At 36.4% G+C, this 18,639-nt stretch overlaps 1 protein-coding gene across 3 annotated transcripts in view; it reads right to left on the bottom strand.

The window, feature by feature from the left end:
- Positions 1-18,639, bottom strand: part of LOC118735397 (transcriptional regulator ATRX-like) — a 101,676-nt gene that overhangs the window by 24,727 nt on the left and 58,310 nt on the right. For all 3 annotated transcript variants that reach the window (XM_036465118.1, XM_036465120.1, XM_036465119.1), the window contains 2 exons: positions 12,970-13,036; positions 11,006-12,840 (listed from right to left, as the gene is read on the bottom strand). In XM_036465118.1, the coding sequence (XP_036321011.1) occupies positions 11,006-12,840; positions 12,970-13,036 (1,902 nt within the window). The remainder of the gene's footprint in view (positions 1-11,005; positions 12,841-12,969; positions 13,037-18,639) is intronic.

Genomic DNA, 18,639 nt, shown 5'->3' with positions numbered 1-18,639 from the left:
TTTCTCCTCTGTGCCAACTGACGCCAATTGGAAACGCCAAGTGAAGCTAAGTCCTTCTCCACCTGATCTTTCCATCGCAGTGGGGGCCTCCCTCTTCCTCTGCTACCACCAGCGGGTTCCGAGTTGAATACTTTCAGAGCTGGAGCGTCGGTGTCCATTCGAACGACATGACCAAGCCAGCGGAGCCGCTGAATTTTAATTCGCTGCACTATGTCCATATCGTTGTAAAGCTCATACAGCTCATCGTCCCATCGTCTGCGGTACTCGCCGTCGCCAACGCTCCAAGAGCCGCCTCATCGGATGTTGTCATTGTCCATGCTTCTGCGCCATATACCAGCACGGGCATGATGAGTGACTTATAGAGCGCGGTTTTCTTACGTCGAGGACTTTACTCCTGAATTGCCTACTCAGTCCAAAGTAGCACTTGTTGGCAAGAGTGATTCTACGTTGGATTTCAATGCTGACATTATTATCGGTGTTAATGCTGGTTCCCAAGTAAACGAAATTCTCTACTTTCTCGAAATTGTAACTGTCATCAGTGACGTGGGTGCCAAGGCGCGAATGTGCTGACTGTTTGTTTGATGACAGGAGATACTTCGTGTTGTCCTCGTTTACCACCAGACCCATGTGCTTTGCTTCCCTATCCAACTTGGAAAAGGCAGAACAGACTTCGCGGTTTTTGTTACCGATGATGTCGATGTCATCGGCATAAGCCAGCAATTGCACGCTCTTGTAGTAAATTGTTCCTGAGCGGTTCAGTTCTGCAGCTCTTATTATCTTCTCCAACATCAGATTAAAGAAGTCACATGAAAGGGAGTCGCCCTGTCTGAAACCCCGTTTTGTGGCGAACGGCTCGGAGAGGTCTTTTCCAATTCTGACGGAGCTGGTGGTATTGCTCAACGTCATTTTACACAGCCGTATGAGTTTTGAGGGGATGCCAAATTCAGACATAGCGGCGTATAAGCAACTCCTTTTAGTGCTGTCAAAGGCGGCTTTAAAGTCGACAAATAGGTGGTGAGTGTCGATCCTTTTCTCGCGGGTCTTTTCACAGATTTGGCGTATTGTGAATACCTGGTCTATGGTGGATTTGCCAGGTCTAAAGCCACACTGATAAGGCCCAATCAGTTCATTGACGGCGGGCTTCAGTCTTTCACACAATACGCTCGATAAGACCTTGTAACCTATGCTTAGAAGGCTGATCCCGCGGTAGTTGGCGCGAATGGCGGGGTTACCTTTCTTGTACATATGTATGTATAAAACTGATTTATAGAAATTTTAATCAATTTTAATCTTTTAAGACATTTTCTGATTTAAATTTTATATAAATAAGTATGTACTTGTCTAGGCATTCTACATTAGTTTCTCTGTAAGGCATTCTTTGTTCGCTTCTCTGGATTCTGTTTATCCATGCGTTCTCCCTTCGTTTGAAGGTAATGCTGCGGGTAAGGGCTTACCGCCAATGACATGCCCATGTTAAAATAAGGCCTTCTGGAAGCGAAAGGGTAAGCGATTCCTATCGCCTAGCTCGTTTTCACTTTCGTTTCTGTGGTAATCGTGTATAATGACGAGCATAGGCAAAAGTGATTCATCTGTAGTGACTGTCTTACTTGTTCCTATCCATTTGCGTAATAATCATGATGAAAGGCACATATTATGGCAAAATTCTGTGCCTTCTTCCACTCGATTTTGTAGAGCAGTTAAGTTTGTTTTCGCTAGAGAAACTCCTGAGTTGACACATAGCATAACTAACGAAATTCAGGCACAAATGGACGAGTTAGACAATTTCATTTATGAAAGAATCTCCATTAACTTTAAACATGTTTTGACGATGGTTCATAACAAGGTTTGCCACACATTGACAGAAACAAAATCAACACAAAGTTGTTATATATGTGGCGTAACACCCAAAAACACGAACTGCTTAGAAAAAGCCGAAAAATGCAAGCAAAAACGGAGCATTATAGATTTGGTTTACTCTCCATTCGTGGATCCGATTTTTCAAGTGCTGGGATATAGAATGGAAATTAAACGCTGGCAAGCAAGGGAGAAAGAAGAGTAGAAATGGAAACAAGGAAACAAATGATTGTAGACAAACTAAAGACAGAACTAGGCATTTTAGTAGACCAACACAAACCCGGATATGGGTCCACTAATACAGGGAATACTGCGAGAGTATTCTTTCGGAATTGCAAAAAAGCTGCAGAAATGACAGGGGTTGACGAGGAAATCACTCACAGATTCCATATTATCCTCCAGACGATATCTTGTGAATATGAAGTGGATCCTGAAAAATTTAACTCTTGTACCCGTGGAAATAACACAAACGGCAATAACGAAAATGTGTGTTATTTCCCAATTTAATGTGAAATTAACACAAATTTGCTTTATTTCATTTCTCGTTGAGCAATAAGACCAACTTTTATACTTAACAATTTGAGTAATAAAGCAAAATAGTGCACATATGTAGTCACCCAGTTACATTTGACAAAAAGTAGTACATGAACAAGTTAAATGGACGGATTTGTAAGTATACAATTTTCAAAGTGCCCGGCGTCGCGGCAGTCCGCCGCGTTCGACGTCGCGCTCGCGTCCCCCGCCCCTCCCCTCCTTTCGCAATTATGTACTGGTGGCATTATAACCGTTTAGAAAAAGGAAAAATGATAAAATAACACTAGTTCACTTCTGAAACTGCTTTTTAATGTCCAAGTAATGGGAATTACAGCCGCACTCAGAGTCGTTTAATAATTACTTAAGGTGTCCCTCAGTAACGATTTAAAAAAATTCCCTCTCAGAGTCAGTTAATGATTCGTTAACGGCATTTAATGAACATTAAAGTTAAACCCTTTACTTAACTTTTTAACGAATGATTTTGAAATTTTTTGTTTGTTTTCAATAAATTTCAATTTCGATAACGTTGTTGTAATAGTAGCAACGGCCCAGTGAGCACAGCACTTTCGTGCTATTCAGGAGATCCGAGTTCAATCCTCGGCAAGGAATTCTTTTTAATACATTTTTTTAATTCATCTTTTTTCTTTTACTTTCAGCTTCTCAAATTTTTAGTTTTTCCTGTTTTAAAAAGATATGTTTTTTAATTTCGTTTAGTTTTTAGAAAACTTATTGCTAAACGATAAATATAATAACACTATTAGCACATCTTTCAATTACTCATTCGAAATACAGAAAAGAGCTTTCAAGATAGTTGCCGAAATATAAAGACTTTTGTCACGCGAAAGACTGAGGTGAGTTGAAAGACAGATGCCAGAATAAAATTTAAAAAAATTTGTTTCCTTTTTAAAGCAATAAAATCTATAAATCTAAAGAAAATTAGATCAAAAAAGCAAAAAAAAATCAATAAAGATAGTTTATAAAAATTAAACAAGAAAAAAAAGGCAAAAGAAAATTTTCCTGCGCTAGGACTCGAACTCGGATTTCTTGAATGGCACGCCAGTGCTCTGCTCGCTCAGCCATTGCGTCTGTTGAGTCAATGCGCCCAAAATGGTATAAATACTTGTTTTTATATTTTATTTCAAACTGAACGAAAAAAAGTGAGTGATGCCACAAAAATGAAGGGCCGCAACTGGGGCCATACTTAAATTTTTTATTTCATAATTTTTAACTCTGAGAGGAAACATTAATTAACAGATTTAACGATCATTAGTTAAGTGCCCGTTAGAGCTAATTTAAGGGACGTTTCTGAGTGCGGCTGTTATTGTGTATGGTGTTATTGCATGCATCCCACCCATAGTGGAATTTACCAGGTGCCATTGATTTAATTAAAAATTTGCCTATAAAATGTAACTAAAAGGCAGCCGAATGTTAGAAAATAAAACGAGAAAGCCGTTTTATTACTTCATCTGTTTATTGCGACATGGTTCCATGCAAAAATTTTAAGGTTTTCCAGCAATGTTTTTAACATATTAAAAAGCATGCAGAAAAAATTCATACAAAAGCGCTATGTCCAATGCTGTTTTGCGTAGTGAACTTGTTAACATAGATATTTCGGATGGCAACATAAAGCAAATTTGTATAAATGTTAAGTTCGCTGACAACAGGTACATTATTTATATTTTGTCCTACATTCCTCCCTGGAGTGATATAACTATATATCAAACGCATTTAGATAATTTAGTATGCATTATTAACAATGCCAAGCCAAGTACTGAGATTATCTATTTAGGTGATTTTAATCTATGTAATATACATATCTTGGGTAGGTGAATGTAATAACCTTTTACCTACTTGCCTTAAGACAGATATCGATCTGCTAGTCGTAAGTACTTTGCTTTCATATGGTTTTAAGCAATATAACCCGTATACAAATAGTAACAGCAGATTCCTGGATCTTATTTTTGGTTCTGCGGATCTGAGAATTTCATGCGCGGAATGCTTATCACCTATCTTGGATAATAGCTTTCACCATAACTCGCTACTTGTAAACTTTGAATTTTACAGCTTCGATAATAAAGCTGTCGTTTCCGCGGTTGAATATAATTACTCAAAAGCTAATTGTATCAATCTACAATATGATCTAGACGCCCTTAATAGGAGGTGCACATACAACAACTTATTTTTAAACATGAACAAGTGTTGCGTTGTTACTTATTCAAGAAAAACTAACAACACTTTATTTAATTATGAATTAAATAATTGCTCTCTAAAACGTTGTTACGAGATGAAAGATTTCGGTGTTATATTTGATTCTAGACTTTCTTTCTCTAGTCACATTGATTATATTTGTGCTAAATCTTTTGTCATGATTGGTTTTATCAGACGTAATTCTGGAGATTTTAATGATCCCATGATTGAGTGTTCACAAAAGTCGCATTACATAAACTTCGGTGGCCTGATGGTCTCCCACCATATATTAGTAGACGTAAGCTGCTAGGTCTCCAGGCCTTGCATGAAAGAAGGACTAGCTTTTCGATTTTGTTTGCGTTCAATATAATTAACGGCAATGTTACCTGTTCACAATTAGTAAGTTTATTCAATCGATATATTCCACCGCGTGATCTTCGATACAATAAATTATTTACTGAAGATACCCATACAACAAGCTATGCATTTAACGAACCGATAGAAAGGTCTATGCGACTAGCAAATCGATATTGTGGTTCTCTAAACTTTAACGCAAATTTGTATAGTTTTAAGTTAGACTTATTTCGTATTTTTAACTAGTCTGTAAAAAGTAATCACTTTGTAGACTGTATTTCAAATAATAAATAAATAAATAAATCTGTGTTCGTATGGAAAAGTAGCTTATGTCGAAAGGCTGGCTTTAGTATAAATCGGCATTCGCAGCATACGATTGCGAATGACTTACGGGCGCTAAGCCGTTAAACAACTTTTAGAAAATAAACGTGCAAGAAATAGTTCCGATACTAGCAAGTCAATATTCTTTTTAAGTCTCATCAAAAAATTCCTTGTCGTTTAAAAAATAAAGGGAATGTTGCATTATTCTAAAGCCGGCCTTTCGACATAAGCTACTTTTCCATACGAACACAGAAATATGCGGGGCAGTTTTTAGCGACGATGCTTTTCCTATATTTTGTTAGACTTTTCATAAGTAAAAATATTTTGTGAATATTACTTTCTTCATATGAATTATATCACGTTTTTTGTTTAATTCAAGGCCTATCAAACAGGTTTAGAGCATTTGAGCAAAAACAACATTTGCCTGTATTTTGTTGTTGCTTCTGGTATCGAAGGTGCCAAAAACTGTTCTGATTTTTTTCTTCTACATCAAAGCGTGCCATGCGAAATACGAAAAAGGTAAAAAATTAAATTGAAAAAATGAATATTGTTGCAACTTTCTTTCTTAGTAAATTGGTTCGCTTCTCGAAGCATTGATCCATCATCCTGTGCCAGGCCCAGTAATCAGCGGTTGTGCTGCTGAGTTGGGCGAGCTTTCCAAAGCTGCTATTTAATCGCTGGTTTTGTTTGTAAAATGTTTCACATGCAAATAGATTTTAACAATTTAGAATTTTTGTGAGAAGAAATGTAAAATATTTGACATTTTCGAGAACAAATAATTTGAAAAAAATCAAATCAGCTGCTATACTGATATTACCTGTTCAATGTGCCTTGGTTTAACTCACAGTTACTGTATACTGTCCAGATAGGCAAAACAAAAAATGTAAATATGCTTATTTGACAATTTATTTGAATGTATTGGTTGATATTTTTTCACAGTTGTTGTTTTCTTTAACCCAAATGAAATCCAATTTCAAAATTTTCTTATAGTGGAAAATATTTCCAAGTAACATAAAATAAAACAACGAGAAAAACAAAATTCCTAGCAAATCAGACTTGCAGCGTAAGCGATTATAACCGGATGCAGTTCCTACATAAGTCATATCTGGTTACAAACACAACTTTGAGTGAATAATGGTGGGCTGATTTTGTAAAATTGACCCATAAATTAGGCAGTAAAACAAGTATTACTTAGCTTAAAGGTAGAACTCTCTAATATACCACTCTTACAGTGGACACCTCCAAAGTTTTTATGAAATATGTACCCAAAGTTATAAATCGACGCTCGAACTAATGCAGGAAAGGTTTATGCAGATAAGCAAGGCCGTTTTTCAACGGTATAAAATGTACATACACATATTCTTACATACATATTTATCAAAATATTCAGAATGACGAAATGAATTGGTTCAGTCGTGTCTGTTTGTAAACACGCTAACTCGAACAAAATTTAGATATTTTAAAAGTCGGTGCCGAAGTTGCCTTTGGCATAATTTAGGTTAGAATTAAATTTTGGTGAAATCTGTCTATAACCACAACCACCTCCCATGTAGTAATCAACAATATTTTTGTCTTATTATTTTTTTTTACGAATTTCGCTGTTAAAATTTACATTTCAAATATATCAACAAACATTTGGGGGTACTTTTGCGCCCGTCATTGCCTATGGGTTAACGACAAAATAATCCTATGCATGCACAATATTTCATGTATTAAATTTCAAATAAGCATATTGTCAATAGCTGGCTTACTGTATACTGTGGTTTAACTGTATTTTTGGAATAAACAAAGTTCTTTTTCCTTCTGTCAGTGAACTGTTTTTTTTTTTTACAAATAGTATAAATAAGCAATGGGAAGTAAGGCAAAATTTGTTTTATTTGCAACCTTTGTTGGAAATAAAGCAAAACTCAGATTTTGGTATTATTTCCCATTTAAAAGTGAAATAAAGCAAATTTTGCGTTATTGCCGTTTGTGTTATTTCACCCCCCCTATCTTCCGACCCTGTTATATCCGATATATCGCTCAAAAAGACAACTATAAAACAAAATTAATCTCGACGTTGAAGCTGCAAATATGCTAAAATCGACTGCTGAGCAATTGTCAGATAACATCCCATCGGATTTTGATTATGACTAATATTTTTAAGTTTTTCGAAATTTTATTTAGTTATTTAGAGTAATATTTATGTACATATATGCTCATTGAGTATTACTCAAGTATCATATACTTAATATCACTTGTTATTTTTAAATTAATAATAATAATAGATTGGCACTTACACATATGTTAGTGTTTGGGCGAGCTTCTCCTCCGACTTGTGGCGTGCGCCTTGATGTTGCCACACAAAGAGGAGGGACCTACAGTTTTACGCCAACTCCAAACGGCGATTGTATTTTTATGAGAAGCTGTTTTTCATGGCAGAGATACACTCGGAGGTTTGCCATTGCCTGCCGAGGGACGACCGCTGTTAAGAAAAAACCTATTTTCTATATTTTCTGCGATGTTGCTTTGACCAGGGCTTGAACCCAGGTGCTGATGAGTGAAAGCGCGCACTGCTTACCACTACACCACATCGGCCGATTTTTAAATTAAGAACTAAAATTTTTGCTGAAAGAAAAACTGAGTTTCAACACAATAAATAATACTAACAGCCGCACTAAGAAACGTTCATTAAATTAGCTCTAAGGGGCACTTAACTAATGATCGTTAAATCAGTTAATTAATGTTTCCTCTCAGAGCCAAAAATCATGAAATTTAAAATTTAAGTATGCCCCAGTTGCGGCCCTTTTTTTAAGGCATCACTCACTTTTTCGTTCAGTTTGAAATCAAATATAAAAATAATTACTTATTTGTTTTTGCGCGCACAGCCTCAACAGTCGCAATGGCTGAGTGAGCAGAGAACAGGCGTGCCATTCGGGAGATTCGAGTTCGAATCCTAGGGCAGGAAAATTTTACTTTTCCTTTTTTTATTTATTTTATTTTCTTGTTAAATTTTTAAAAACTAATTTTATTTAGTCGGCCGCTGTGGTGTAGTGGTAAGCAGTGCGCGCTTCCACTCCGCTGCACCAGGGTTCAAACCTTGGTCAAAGCAACATTGCAAAAATATAGAAAAAAGGTTTTTTCTTAACAGCGGTCGTCCCTCGGCAGGCAATGGCAAACGTCCGAGTGTATTTCTGCCATGAAAAACAGCTTCTCATAATAATACAATCGCCGTTCGGAGTCGGCGTAAAACTGTAGATTCCTCCGCTTTGAGTGACAACATCAAGGCGCACGCCACAAATCGGAGGAGAAGCTCGGCCAAACACTAACATATGTGTAAGCACCAATCTATTATTATTATTATTAATTTTATTTAGTTTTTTTCTTTTTTAATCTAATTTACTTTTGATTTGTAGAATTTATTGTTTTGAAAGGGAAACTTTCTTTTTGTTATTTTTGTTATTTTATGGCCTTATAACAATTATATTCAACAATTTTTATGAGCTTGGGGCCGTTTTTAGTGAAAACTTATTGTGGAAAAGCAACAATAATTTGAAAAAATGGTAGAAGTGATAGCTATTTCGGAAATCACCACATTTCCTCATCAGACTTCTTTCAGTAGGATTCGAACCGACGATCACCACTAACTCAGCCAGTTGCCTACGCACTGTGCTGAGTTTGCTTTGTTAATTCTTGTTGCTTATTTCCACTATTTCGCTTTGCTAAGCCAACTACAATCAAGCGCAGCTATTCCGCTGCAATTCACTTGATCATGTGGTTGTTGGTTTTGTTGGTTTTTGTTAATATTTCTATTATTAGAATGTTTAACTTTTAGGTGTGATCGTCCTTAAGTTATTTGTTTTTGTTATTTTATGGCCTTATAACAATTATATTCAACAATTTTTATGAAATTGAGGCCGTTTTTAGTGAAAACTTATTGTGGAAAAGCAACAATAATTGAAAAAATGATAGAAGTCACTTAAATTAAGGACGAGCACACCTAAAAACTAACAGGCCAATTCTGGCATCTGTCTTTCATCTCATCTCAGTCCTTCGAAAGGCAAAAGTCTTTATATTCCGGCAACTATCTTGAAAGCTCTTTTCTGTATTTCGGATGACTAATTGAAAGATCTGCCAACTAGAGGGATAGCGTTATTCTATTCATCGTTAACAATACGTTTTCTAAAAACTAAACGAAATTTAAAAAAAATATATTTTTTTAAAAGAAAAACTAAAAACTTGAGAAAATTGAAGTAAAAAATGAAAAAAGCTTAATTATAAAAGTTTCTCAACATTAAAAAATGTAAAAAATATTTATTTTTTAAACAATAAAACTTAAGTAAAAGAAAAAATTTTTATTAAAAAATAAAAACAAATTCCGTTGCCGAGAATTGAACTCGGACCTCTCGAATGACACGAAAGTGCTCTGCTCACTGTTACAGCAACGTTATCGAAATTGAAATTTATTGGAAGCAAACAAAAAATTTCAAATCATTCGTTAAAGAGTTAAGTAAAGATTTTTTTTCGCGTTCAGCATGTCGAATAACTTAGGTATATATAGGTTTCGTAAACGTGTGATATTAGTACATAAATAGTGGTTGGCATGTGCTAAACAATTTAATATCTAAAGAGCCATATGGTTACTAAAATTTTTTTTTTAGTACATTAGCAAAAAATATTGAAAGTAACATTTTGACACCTAAACGCGATAAAAATCACAGCGAGAAATTAAAAAAAAAAAATTATTAAAAAAAAAAATAAAGTTTTAAGAAAGTTTAAAAAAATAAAAACTGTTAAAAAAATTTTTTGCCATCTTTGAGAAAACTATTTTCTTTACATACTCACAAAGTTTCATGAAAATCGCATGAAAACTTTGGTCGCAATAATTATTACAAAAATAAGGTCCACAAATATTAAATTAAAAAATATATATATAAAAAAATCGAATACTGGCGAAATATTTTGCTGATGTATTTGTGGATACTCAAACTAAGAAATGCAAACACTTATTGCAATATTCGTTACTTTGTGAAAATTGAGGGGGCCACTTCAGGAATTTTTACCCACATATTGGAATTCATTGACATTTTCAAAATATTTGTATACCACTGGAGTTTTAATTAAGCTTTTTGTATACTCATTTATTTTCTAAACAAATAAGCATTATAATTATATCAAGCTGTGCACGCAAAGATTGCTATAGAATTTCATTATTCACCTCAGACTGCAAAAATGATTAATTAGTTATGAATAACAGAAGAGACTCCAACTTTGTAGTCTTTAGTCAAACATGTGATTGATTGGCTGCAGTTAAAAAGTGTTAGTCAGTGAATGTGACTGTAACGATTTAAAGTCACGATGACTGCATTCTTTAACACCTCTGCAATCTATCTAGCTACTTTTTGATCATACATTAAAATTGTTTTATGGTTGCTTGAAATCACTAACATATATTTTTAACCCATATAAAATTTATGATAGTAATGTTTCAATAAGAAGCTATATTCTTAAAAAATTTGGTAAACTATGCGTGGCACCCACTTGGGAAAAAAATTATGTACCTCAATTACCGCTTTGCTGACCTCTACCAAATTTAGAATGCACATTGCTTCGGGTCTCACTTATCAAGATGATACAATCAAATCGGCAAATAACTACATATTCCCACCCACCTGTATAACAGCATTTTCAGAAATGCACAAACAATTGCATACATATTTTAAGAGTTCGCAAAAATTTTGGCTTCTTTACTCATTAAAATTACATATCTACTAACCTTTTCGTGGGAGCACCAATGGCAAGCTTTTTCTGATTAATACACGTCTCTAGAATGTATGTTAACATGTTATCATTTGACGAAGATGCAGATTGTTTCATTTGACTGGGTTGTATTTTAAGCGTGCTAGAACCAGAGGGTGTTTTTTGTGTTTGACCCCCTGACGATTGCGATGTAATGATGGGGGATAGTCTCTTTTCCATTGCGGATATTGCAGCTTTTTTTGCATCATTTTGTGTTTGTGTTACCAATTTAGATGTAGTAGGTTTAGGTGTACCATTTTGATCTTTTACTGTGGTAACTGTTGACGGCGGACGTGCCTGCGTAATAGTTTTTGGGTGTTGCATTGAGAGATTTTGAGGCTTTTTATGCACAATATTCTTGCTTTTTGTCGTGATTGATGACAATAATTTTGATCCAAGATCGCTGGTGCTTTGTTGATAAGAAGCCTTTTGCGCGGGAGTAGGTGTTGCTGACCGCAAAATCGATTCTGAGGATGAAGACGACTTTGCCTTTGTCGCTGAAAGTGTTGGTTTTGCAGAAACGTAACGATTTCCTGGTTTTTTGCTCATCTCGAAAAATTTACTTGCTGCAAAAGATGATGAACTTGATTCGGGTCCCGAATTAGTACTCGGTGCACTTTTATTATTGGAGGGATTCTTTGATTGAGTCTTTGACTGATTAAAAGTAGACTTGTTAACACTACTACTGGTATTTGTGTTACTCAGAGCAGTTAGTGAAATACTTGGTGATATTTCACTGAATTGTTTTGTGACGCTCGTTGAGCCAGGTGGGCTGGTGGTGGGTATAATTTGCATTCCAGAGTTACCGCTAATATTATCACTTGCCGTTTTTCCACCAGTACTTTTGCTCGAAAAAATGCTACTGCTACTGGTTGTGCTTTTATAAGATTGAAGATTTGGCATGCCGCTATGTTGAGCATCTTTTGTGGATTTTGAATTTGGTGTTAACCGGTCTTCGGCTAAATTCGTTGCCACATCGGTGGGCAAAGGACGCTTTAAACCAGCTTGTGGCAGAGGGGAGCTTCTTGCTCCACTAGAATTGCTCACAGTAAAATTGATTTTATTTGAGTTAGTATCGTTTCGTGTACTTCCGTTTGTGGGTACTGATATGTCTGAGGATACTTTTGCGGGTGCTTTATCAGGGTGCTGTTTATGTGGCTGCTGCTGTTCAGCTTTTGGCGAAGGACTGTTTAGTGCGGAAAGCGCATTTCTGTCAAAATTGGCATTGGCGGTGGGAGGATAAAGTGGGTTCCTAAATTGATTCATAGGCGCAGTACCGGCTTTCGATTTCGTCAAAGGATTTCCATTTCCAGAAAAGTCATGCCTATAATTGACGAGACTTTTTAAACTGTTCTCGTACATTTGATAGTCGAAATTTGCCGGTAAATTATTTGCAGGTGAAGGAGTTGATGCAGGGTATGTGGGTGAGCTATGTTGTCGTTGCGGCAATGTAACTGGATTCATATTGTGGGGCATATGATTGTTGGCAGCATTCAATGCATACATGCTCAAGTCTCCCAAAGCGCTAAGTGGGTTTGGGTGCATTGCATTGCTATGCATGGGCAAGTCTGGAATACGTGGATTAGTAGAAACGGATTTTGGAAGATTTTGCGCAAACGGCGAAGTGAATGCCGCACTACTTAGCGAGGTGCTTATATCAGGAAAACCAAATGCACCCTCCGCAATTCTTTTCCCCATCTCTAAATATTGTTGATTGGAGGCGGTATAGTTTCCCAAATGAGAGAGATATGGTAGGTAGGACGATAGCGAACCTGGAGTGTAATTTCCGTAATTGAAAAGAGCTGACATTTGCTGTAAAATGCAATAAAAGAAAATGAGTTAGCTTTGGGCTTAATGAGATAAATACAAGATACTGTCCTATTGATATGAAAGTATTACATACAAAGATAAAATATGTTGAATAACTTGAATTATACTTACATTGAAAGCAGATAAAGAAGAACCCAAATATGATGGAAATTTAGGAGCTGAAACATTGTTTTGTAAGCTGAAATAAAAAATTAAGTACAACTGAATTAAAAACCAACTATTTTATGTAATATGCAAACTTTATAGAAATTATTTAGCTAAGAAGAGTATTGAATAGCAGTGTTCTCGTATGGAAAATTATCCAAAATTTAAGCAAACTATCACAGTTATTATGTTATGGTACCCCAAAAGTATGGGATATTGAGAGAGCAAAATGACATTACATTTTGATATACAAAATCTCATGTAATGGCGACGGGTCCCACTTATGGGACAAAGTATATGTGGGGACAACTAAAACTAAACTTAAGACAAGGATTTCCGCACACAAATCAAATATAAAGTTAAGGAACAGCTCAACTGACAATAAGACGGCCGTGTCAGCACACTGTAGGGATACGGGACACTATCCCGATTTCGATAATGTTGCCATTCTACAAGAAGAAAAGAACTATAATAAACGCTATATTTTGGAAATATTACACATTACGAACACCCCTAATGAGAGAAGGATAAACTTTAAAACGGACACAGACAATTGTGCACATGTGTATCGCAATTTGGTGTTAAATCGACAACAACAATCCTCAACCTTCCAAGCCTTCCATAATCAACATTCCTTCCGTTTCCCCAACATACCTTCATAAAATAACAATAAAATGCTGTGCTTTTACATGTACATATGCTTGTACATATACATATTGTCTTACTGCTAAATGTTCCGTGTATTGTTGTTTGTATGTTTTCTGTTTACAATTACGGCATTTTTAATTGTTTACTTCTTATGTTTATATTCATTTGCCTAAAATTTCACTTCTTTAACTTTTATTTCTGTACGCCTAATCAGTCCACCAGGCACAATCAAGAGTGTAAGTTGTGTTTAATGTATGTTTGTAATAATTTAAAGTTAATAATAAGTTATCGTGTTTGTATATTTACAGCCCATGACCTGAGACAATTAAATTATAAATAGAACGAAGTTTTTGCGTTTGGGATCAGGGATGTTGCGAATATTTGCATTCGCATTCGTTATGCGAATGATTCGCATTCAACATTCGCATTCGCATCAAATGATACGAATGTTTTGCGTATGCGAATGTTTACATGGGCAGATTCCACTCTAATATTGTTGAAATGGCTCTAAGCCTGTCTAACCAGGATGCGGACAATAACCGGCTTTTAGCTTCAGGCGATAAACGGTTAAGTAGTTTATCAAGCAAATTGATGGACCTTTAACAAGTACTGCTAAGTCTTTTAAGCAACATAGAAATAATATTAGATTCCTCCAGTGAAAGCGAAGGCTCAAATGTAGAATCTGGAGACATTAGAAAATGTGAAATTAAAGCTCTTAAAGAAAAACGAGCTTATCTCGGTGAAAATCATCTCGATTGGCGGGAAACTAAACTCTTACTCTTTTTGAAATGTAATATGCCTCTTTTGAACTTTGACTACTAGACTAAAACCCTGCACTATGGTCTGGCAGTTACTATTTGCTGGCCAAAAGTCATTTTTTAGAGTATCGATAAATCGATTTTTTTGTCCCTTCACTAAACTAATTCTCCAGAGTAAAAAAGTACATACTCATTATTTTCTTAAAGAGTTTTCCCATTGAGATATCAGCTGTTGAAGTTGACATTTGTACTAAAAGTTTAAAAATTTATTTCTTTCGTAGTCAGTATTGTAGTTCGAAATGGTGGCTGCATTTCTTTATTCATTCTGAACGTTTGGAATAAACTTTTTTGTTTACTTATTCTGTAGAACGTTCCTGATGATATGTTAACGTATATTTCAAACGCATTCTGTTTATTCCGGCTGTGAAATGGGATTATCCGGAATGTATAAAGAAACGCAGCCATTATGACTCTTCGAGTGCGAAAGATACTTCAAAAAAGAGAAAGGAAATGAATATTTGTGTAATTAACAAAAAAGAAAACTAACACATAGCTTGCTACATAAAATAAAACTCATTTTCAAAATGGACTCTTATTTGGGTAATAATATTCCACTTGAAGTAGAGCTTTTAAAAATTGGATTCATTTGGCGGTCTTCAAGCTTTGCAGGCAATAAAAATGTTCAATTTAGAGTTTGTGGGCAGAGAATCATCTTGCACTTTTTTGTATTTTTGGAATAATGGGCTTTTTTATTAGAAAAGGTGTGTTTTGCCGTGCTTTTCCATGCTTGAAAAGCAGCATCGACTGGAAAAATTGCTGTTTTAAACATTTTGCTGTGAAATATTATTAGACGGAGCACATCTGAAGAATATAACAACTATATAAAGGAAATAGCAATAATGATATGCAAGTACGTAGATGAAAAATGCATTCTTGCAATTTTTTGTTTAAGCTTGTACGTTACGTTATTTTTTCAACTTTATATCTAGCCTAATATTAGTAATATACTTGTGCTAGTGTCCTTTCAAATAAATACAAATATAAGCTTATATTTAAAGGAAAAAGATTTTATTTGAAGCAGCTGAGATTAGAAAAAAATATATAGCAAAAACTATACACATTTTTTAAACTAAAATTTTTTTTCCGATAACGTCATATTAGATCTAACCAACAAAAGAAAATATGGGTTTTTTGAATTAATAATAGATTGGCGCTTACACATATGTTAGTGTTTGACCAAGCTTCTCCCCCGATTTGTGGCGTGCACCTTGATGTTATCACACAAACGGGAGGGACCTACAGTTTTACGCCGCCTCCGAACGGCGATTGTATTTTTATGAGAAGCTGTTTTTCATGGCAGGAATACATTCGGAGGTTTGCCATTGCCTGCCGAGGGGCGACGCTTTTTCTAATTTTTTTTTGCGATGTTGCTTTGATCAGGGCTTGGACCCAGGCCCTTCAGTGGAAGCGCGCACTGCGTACCGCTAAACCAGCGGTCATTGCTAATTTTTTATTTAATGCTAGTACACTGAGAAAAAATAAACCATATCCTCATTGTTTTATGCTAAAACACATATGATTTTGCGCCAAACAACCGTTTGTTTACGTCAAACAGATTTATTTTTGGAGATTTTTGCGTTTGCCAATGATTTCGGTCGGCACTTCACAGATACTTTTTCGTAATAAATAAGATAATACGTTCCTCCTAATGATATTCCTCTCCGGACCCTCCTGAAAGCTAACAAATGGCAGCAAGCATCTCTACGCACTTAGCCACAGCAACAACATGTAATGCAGCGTTTTTACTGCATTTAAAATGCAACATTTAGCACTTTCGAACATATATATTCGAAGAGCATTCATGCTATCGCTTTTACCAAATGCACATTTACGCGAATTCGAAATTGTATGCTTTTGACAAAAAGCCGTGTTCCAGTCGCTTATTCAGATCCGTATCTACCACGATGAATTCGCACGGAGAAGAAAGCATGCTAAATAAATCTACTCAAAAAAGAAAAAAAAAATTAAACAACAAATTGAAAAACAGAATCTTGAACTGTTTTAACTATAACCGAAAATTTGTGCATTTAGAGTAGCATTTAGAGCTAAATGCGCTAAATGTGATTTTACGCGTAAGCAAAAACAGCCCATAAGTGTGTTTCACACTATCGAAGCCAAATCTCGCGATTGGTAAATGTGTGAAGATTTGTTTTTGCTAGTTGCAGAGTGGCGTTGATCGGACATTTTTTATTGGACTGAACTAACTCTCTATAAAAAATTGTGGACAACATAATTCTGTGATCGGTCAAACAAACTTTTAGTTACAGAGTGACGTTGTCTGGAATTGTTTTATTGAGCATTTGGAGGAGAATATCTTATTTTTGTAAGCGTTATAGCGGTCTCAAAAATAATTTTGCGAAAAATAACTCATTATTCATTATTCAAAAGTATTCATTTGTAACAAGTAAAAAAAGTCTAAGTTCGGGTGGAGCCGAACATTAAATGCCCGGCGCAAGTATTAAATACAGTTTTGCACCCTTCTAAAAACTACCATTACATGGTAAGAAGAGTGGTTTTACCCCTATTTCTAACAATTTCGATAGTATGTTCAGTTATACTTAATGAGATAAACTTATATGGTCAGATGTAGGTGGTACCATGCCCACTTTCCAAAATTCTATAATAATGTTACTTATTTCAAGGGATTGTTGTTAGTATCAATTTTGCGTAAATTAGCGTCCTTAAATTTCGAAATATCGAAGTCCAAAGAATTTCTGGAATTTACCGTTATATGAAAAGTGGGAGTAATTTTAGTCCAAATTCAATAATTTTTAAGGTTTTGCTTTTATGTACCTTGTCATAAGTGTATTTACTGATTTATCGAAGATTTCGTATTTGTCTAAATTCCCGTTATATATCCGATTTTAAAAAATATTCAGCCGTTTGCTACGTTGTACCAAGGTTAAAAACTGTGCCAAGTTTGGGAGAAATTGATGTAGCGGTTACCAAGATATACACATGTCATCATAAGTGGGCGTGGCTACGCCCATTTTCCAAAAATTTATAATATACTTATTTTAAGTTTAAAAATCATTGTAAATATCAATTTTTAGTAAATAAGCTTCAGTAGTTACTAAAATATCGCAGTTTTTGGTATTTCTGAAAACTACCGTTATATAGGAAGTGGGCGTGATTACGGCCCGTTTTCCGGCGGTGAACAACCCGAAGATACTCGGAGTAACATTCGATAGTCTGCTCTCCTTCTCGGCGCATACAACCGCAATTGTCAACAAAGTACAAAGCCGCAACAAGGTCCTTAAGTCGCTAGCCGGCAGCACCTGGGACAAAGACAAAGAAACGTTGCTGGCAACGTACAAGGCAGTTGGCCGGCCGGTTCTGAACTACGCTGCGCCCGTGTGGTCACCGGGGACTAGTACATTCCCACGACAGCCAGTTCTACGTACCGGAATGACTCGGGTTTTACCCGAGCAAGGGCTGTTGTTTCGACGATCTAACCCCGTTTAGGTCGGCGAAATCCATCAAACGTTGCTCGATTCTAGGGCTACACCTTCTCCGCACCCTTCTGCTCAGGGCTGGCATAGAGTCAAACCCAGGGCCAGAAATCTACACCTGCTGGGTATGACAGAGACGACTACATACAAACTCCACCTCGGTCAGGTGAAATGCCTGTGACGGGTGGAGTCACCTCCGTAACTGCTCGGGCCTACGTATGCACCGGCAATGGACCACGTCGTTCGTGGCCTCATGCTGTGCGAACCGGATCGCCTCCACGGCAAACCACCACCCGCCTGGGCATCACACAATCAACATACCCACACCCCAACACAACACAACAATAGACACACAAACAAACACAATAGTACCCACACACCGCCGCCGGCAACTCCTAGTCCCTCCGACAATCTGCTCTGTTTGTCAGTCCAGAATATACCATAACGTGAGATCAGTCAAGTGCAACTCTTGCCTCGGCTGGTGCCTCTTTAGGGCGTGCTCAGGACTTTGCAACACGCGAGATTGGACGAGTGACTATGTGGGCCCCTGCTGTGCTGCCCCGTCGCATCCCTCCCCCGCGACGCCGCCAGCCACCACCACAAGGCAGCACCCCCTTTTACAGCACGTACAGCGGGGGGCCGGCAGGCAACACAACTCTTTAACACCACACATCACAATCGGTCTCCCAAGGCACACAAAGGTGCTACAATTCAACTGT

The sequence above is a fragment of the Rhagoletis pomonella genome, unplaced genomic scaffold (assembly GCF_013731165.1).
Source record: "Rhagoletis pomonella isolate Grant_MI unplaced genomic scaffold, Rhpom_1.0 Rhpom_scaffold_00003, whole genome shotgun sequence".
NCBI classification, from domain to species: Eukaryota; Metazoa; Arthropoda; class Insecta; order Diptera; family Tephritidae; genus Rhagoletis; species Rhagoletis pomonella.
Note: the sequence above shows the minus strand (reverse complement) of the source record. Positions and strands in the feature narration are given on the sequence as shown.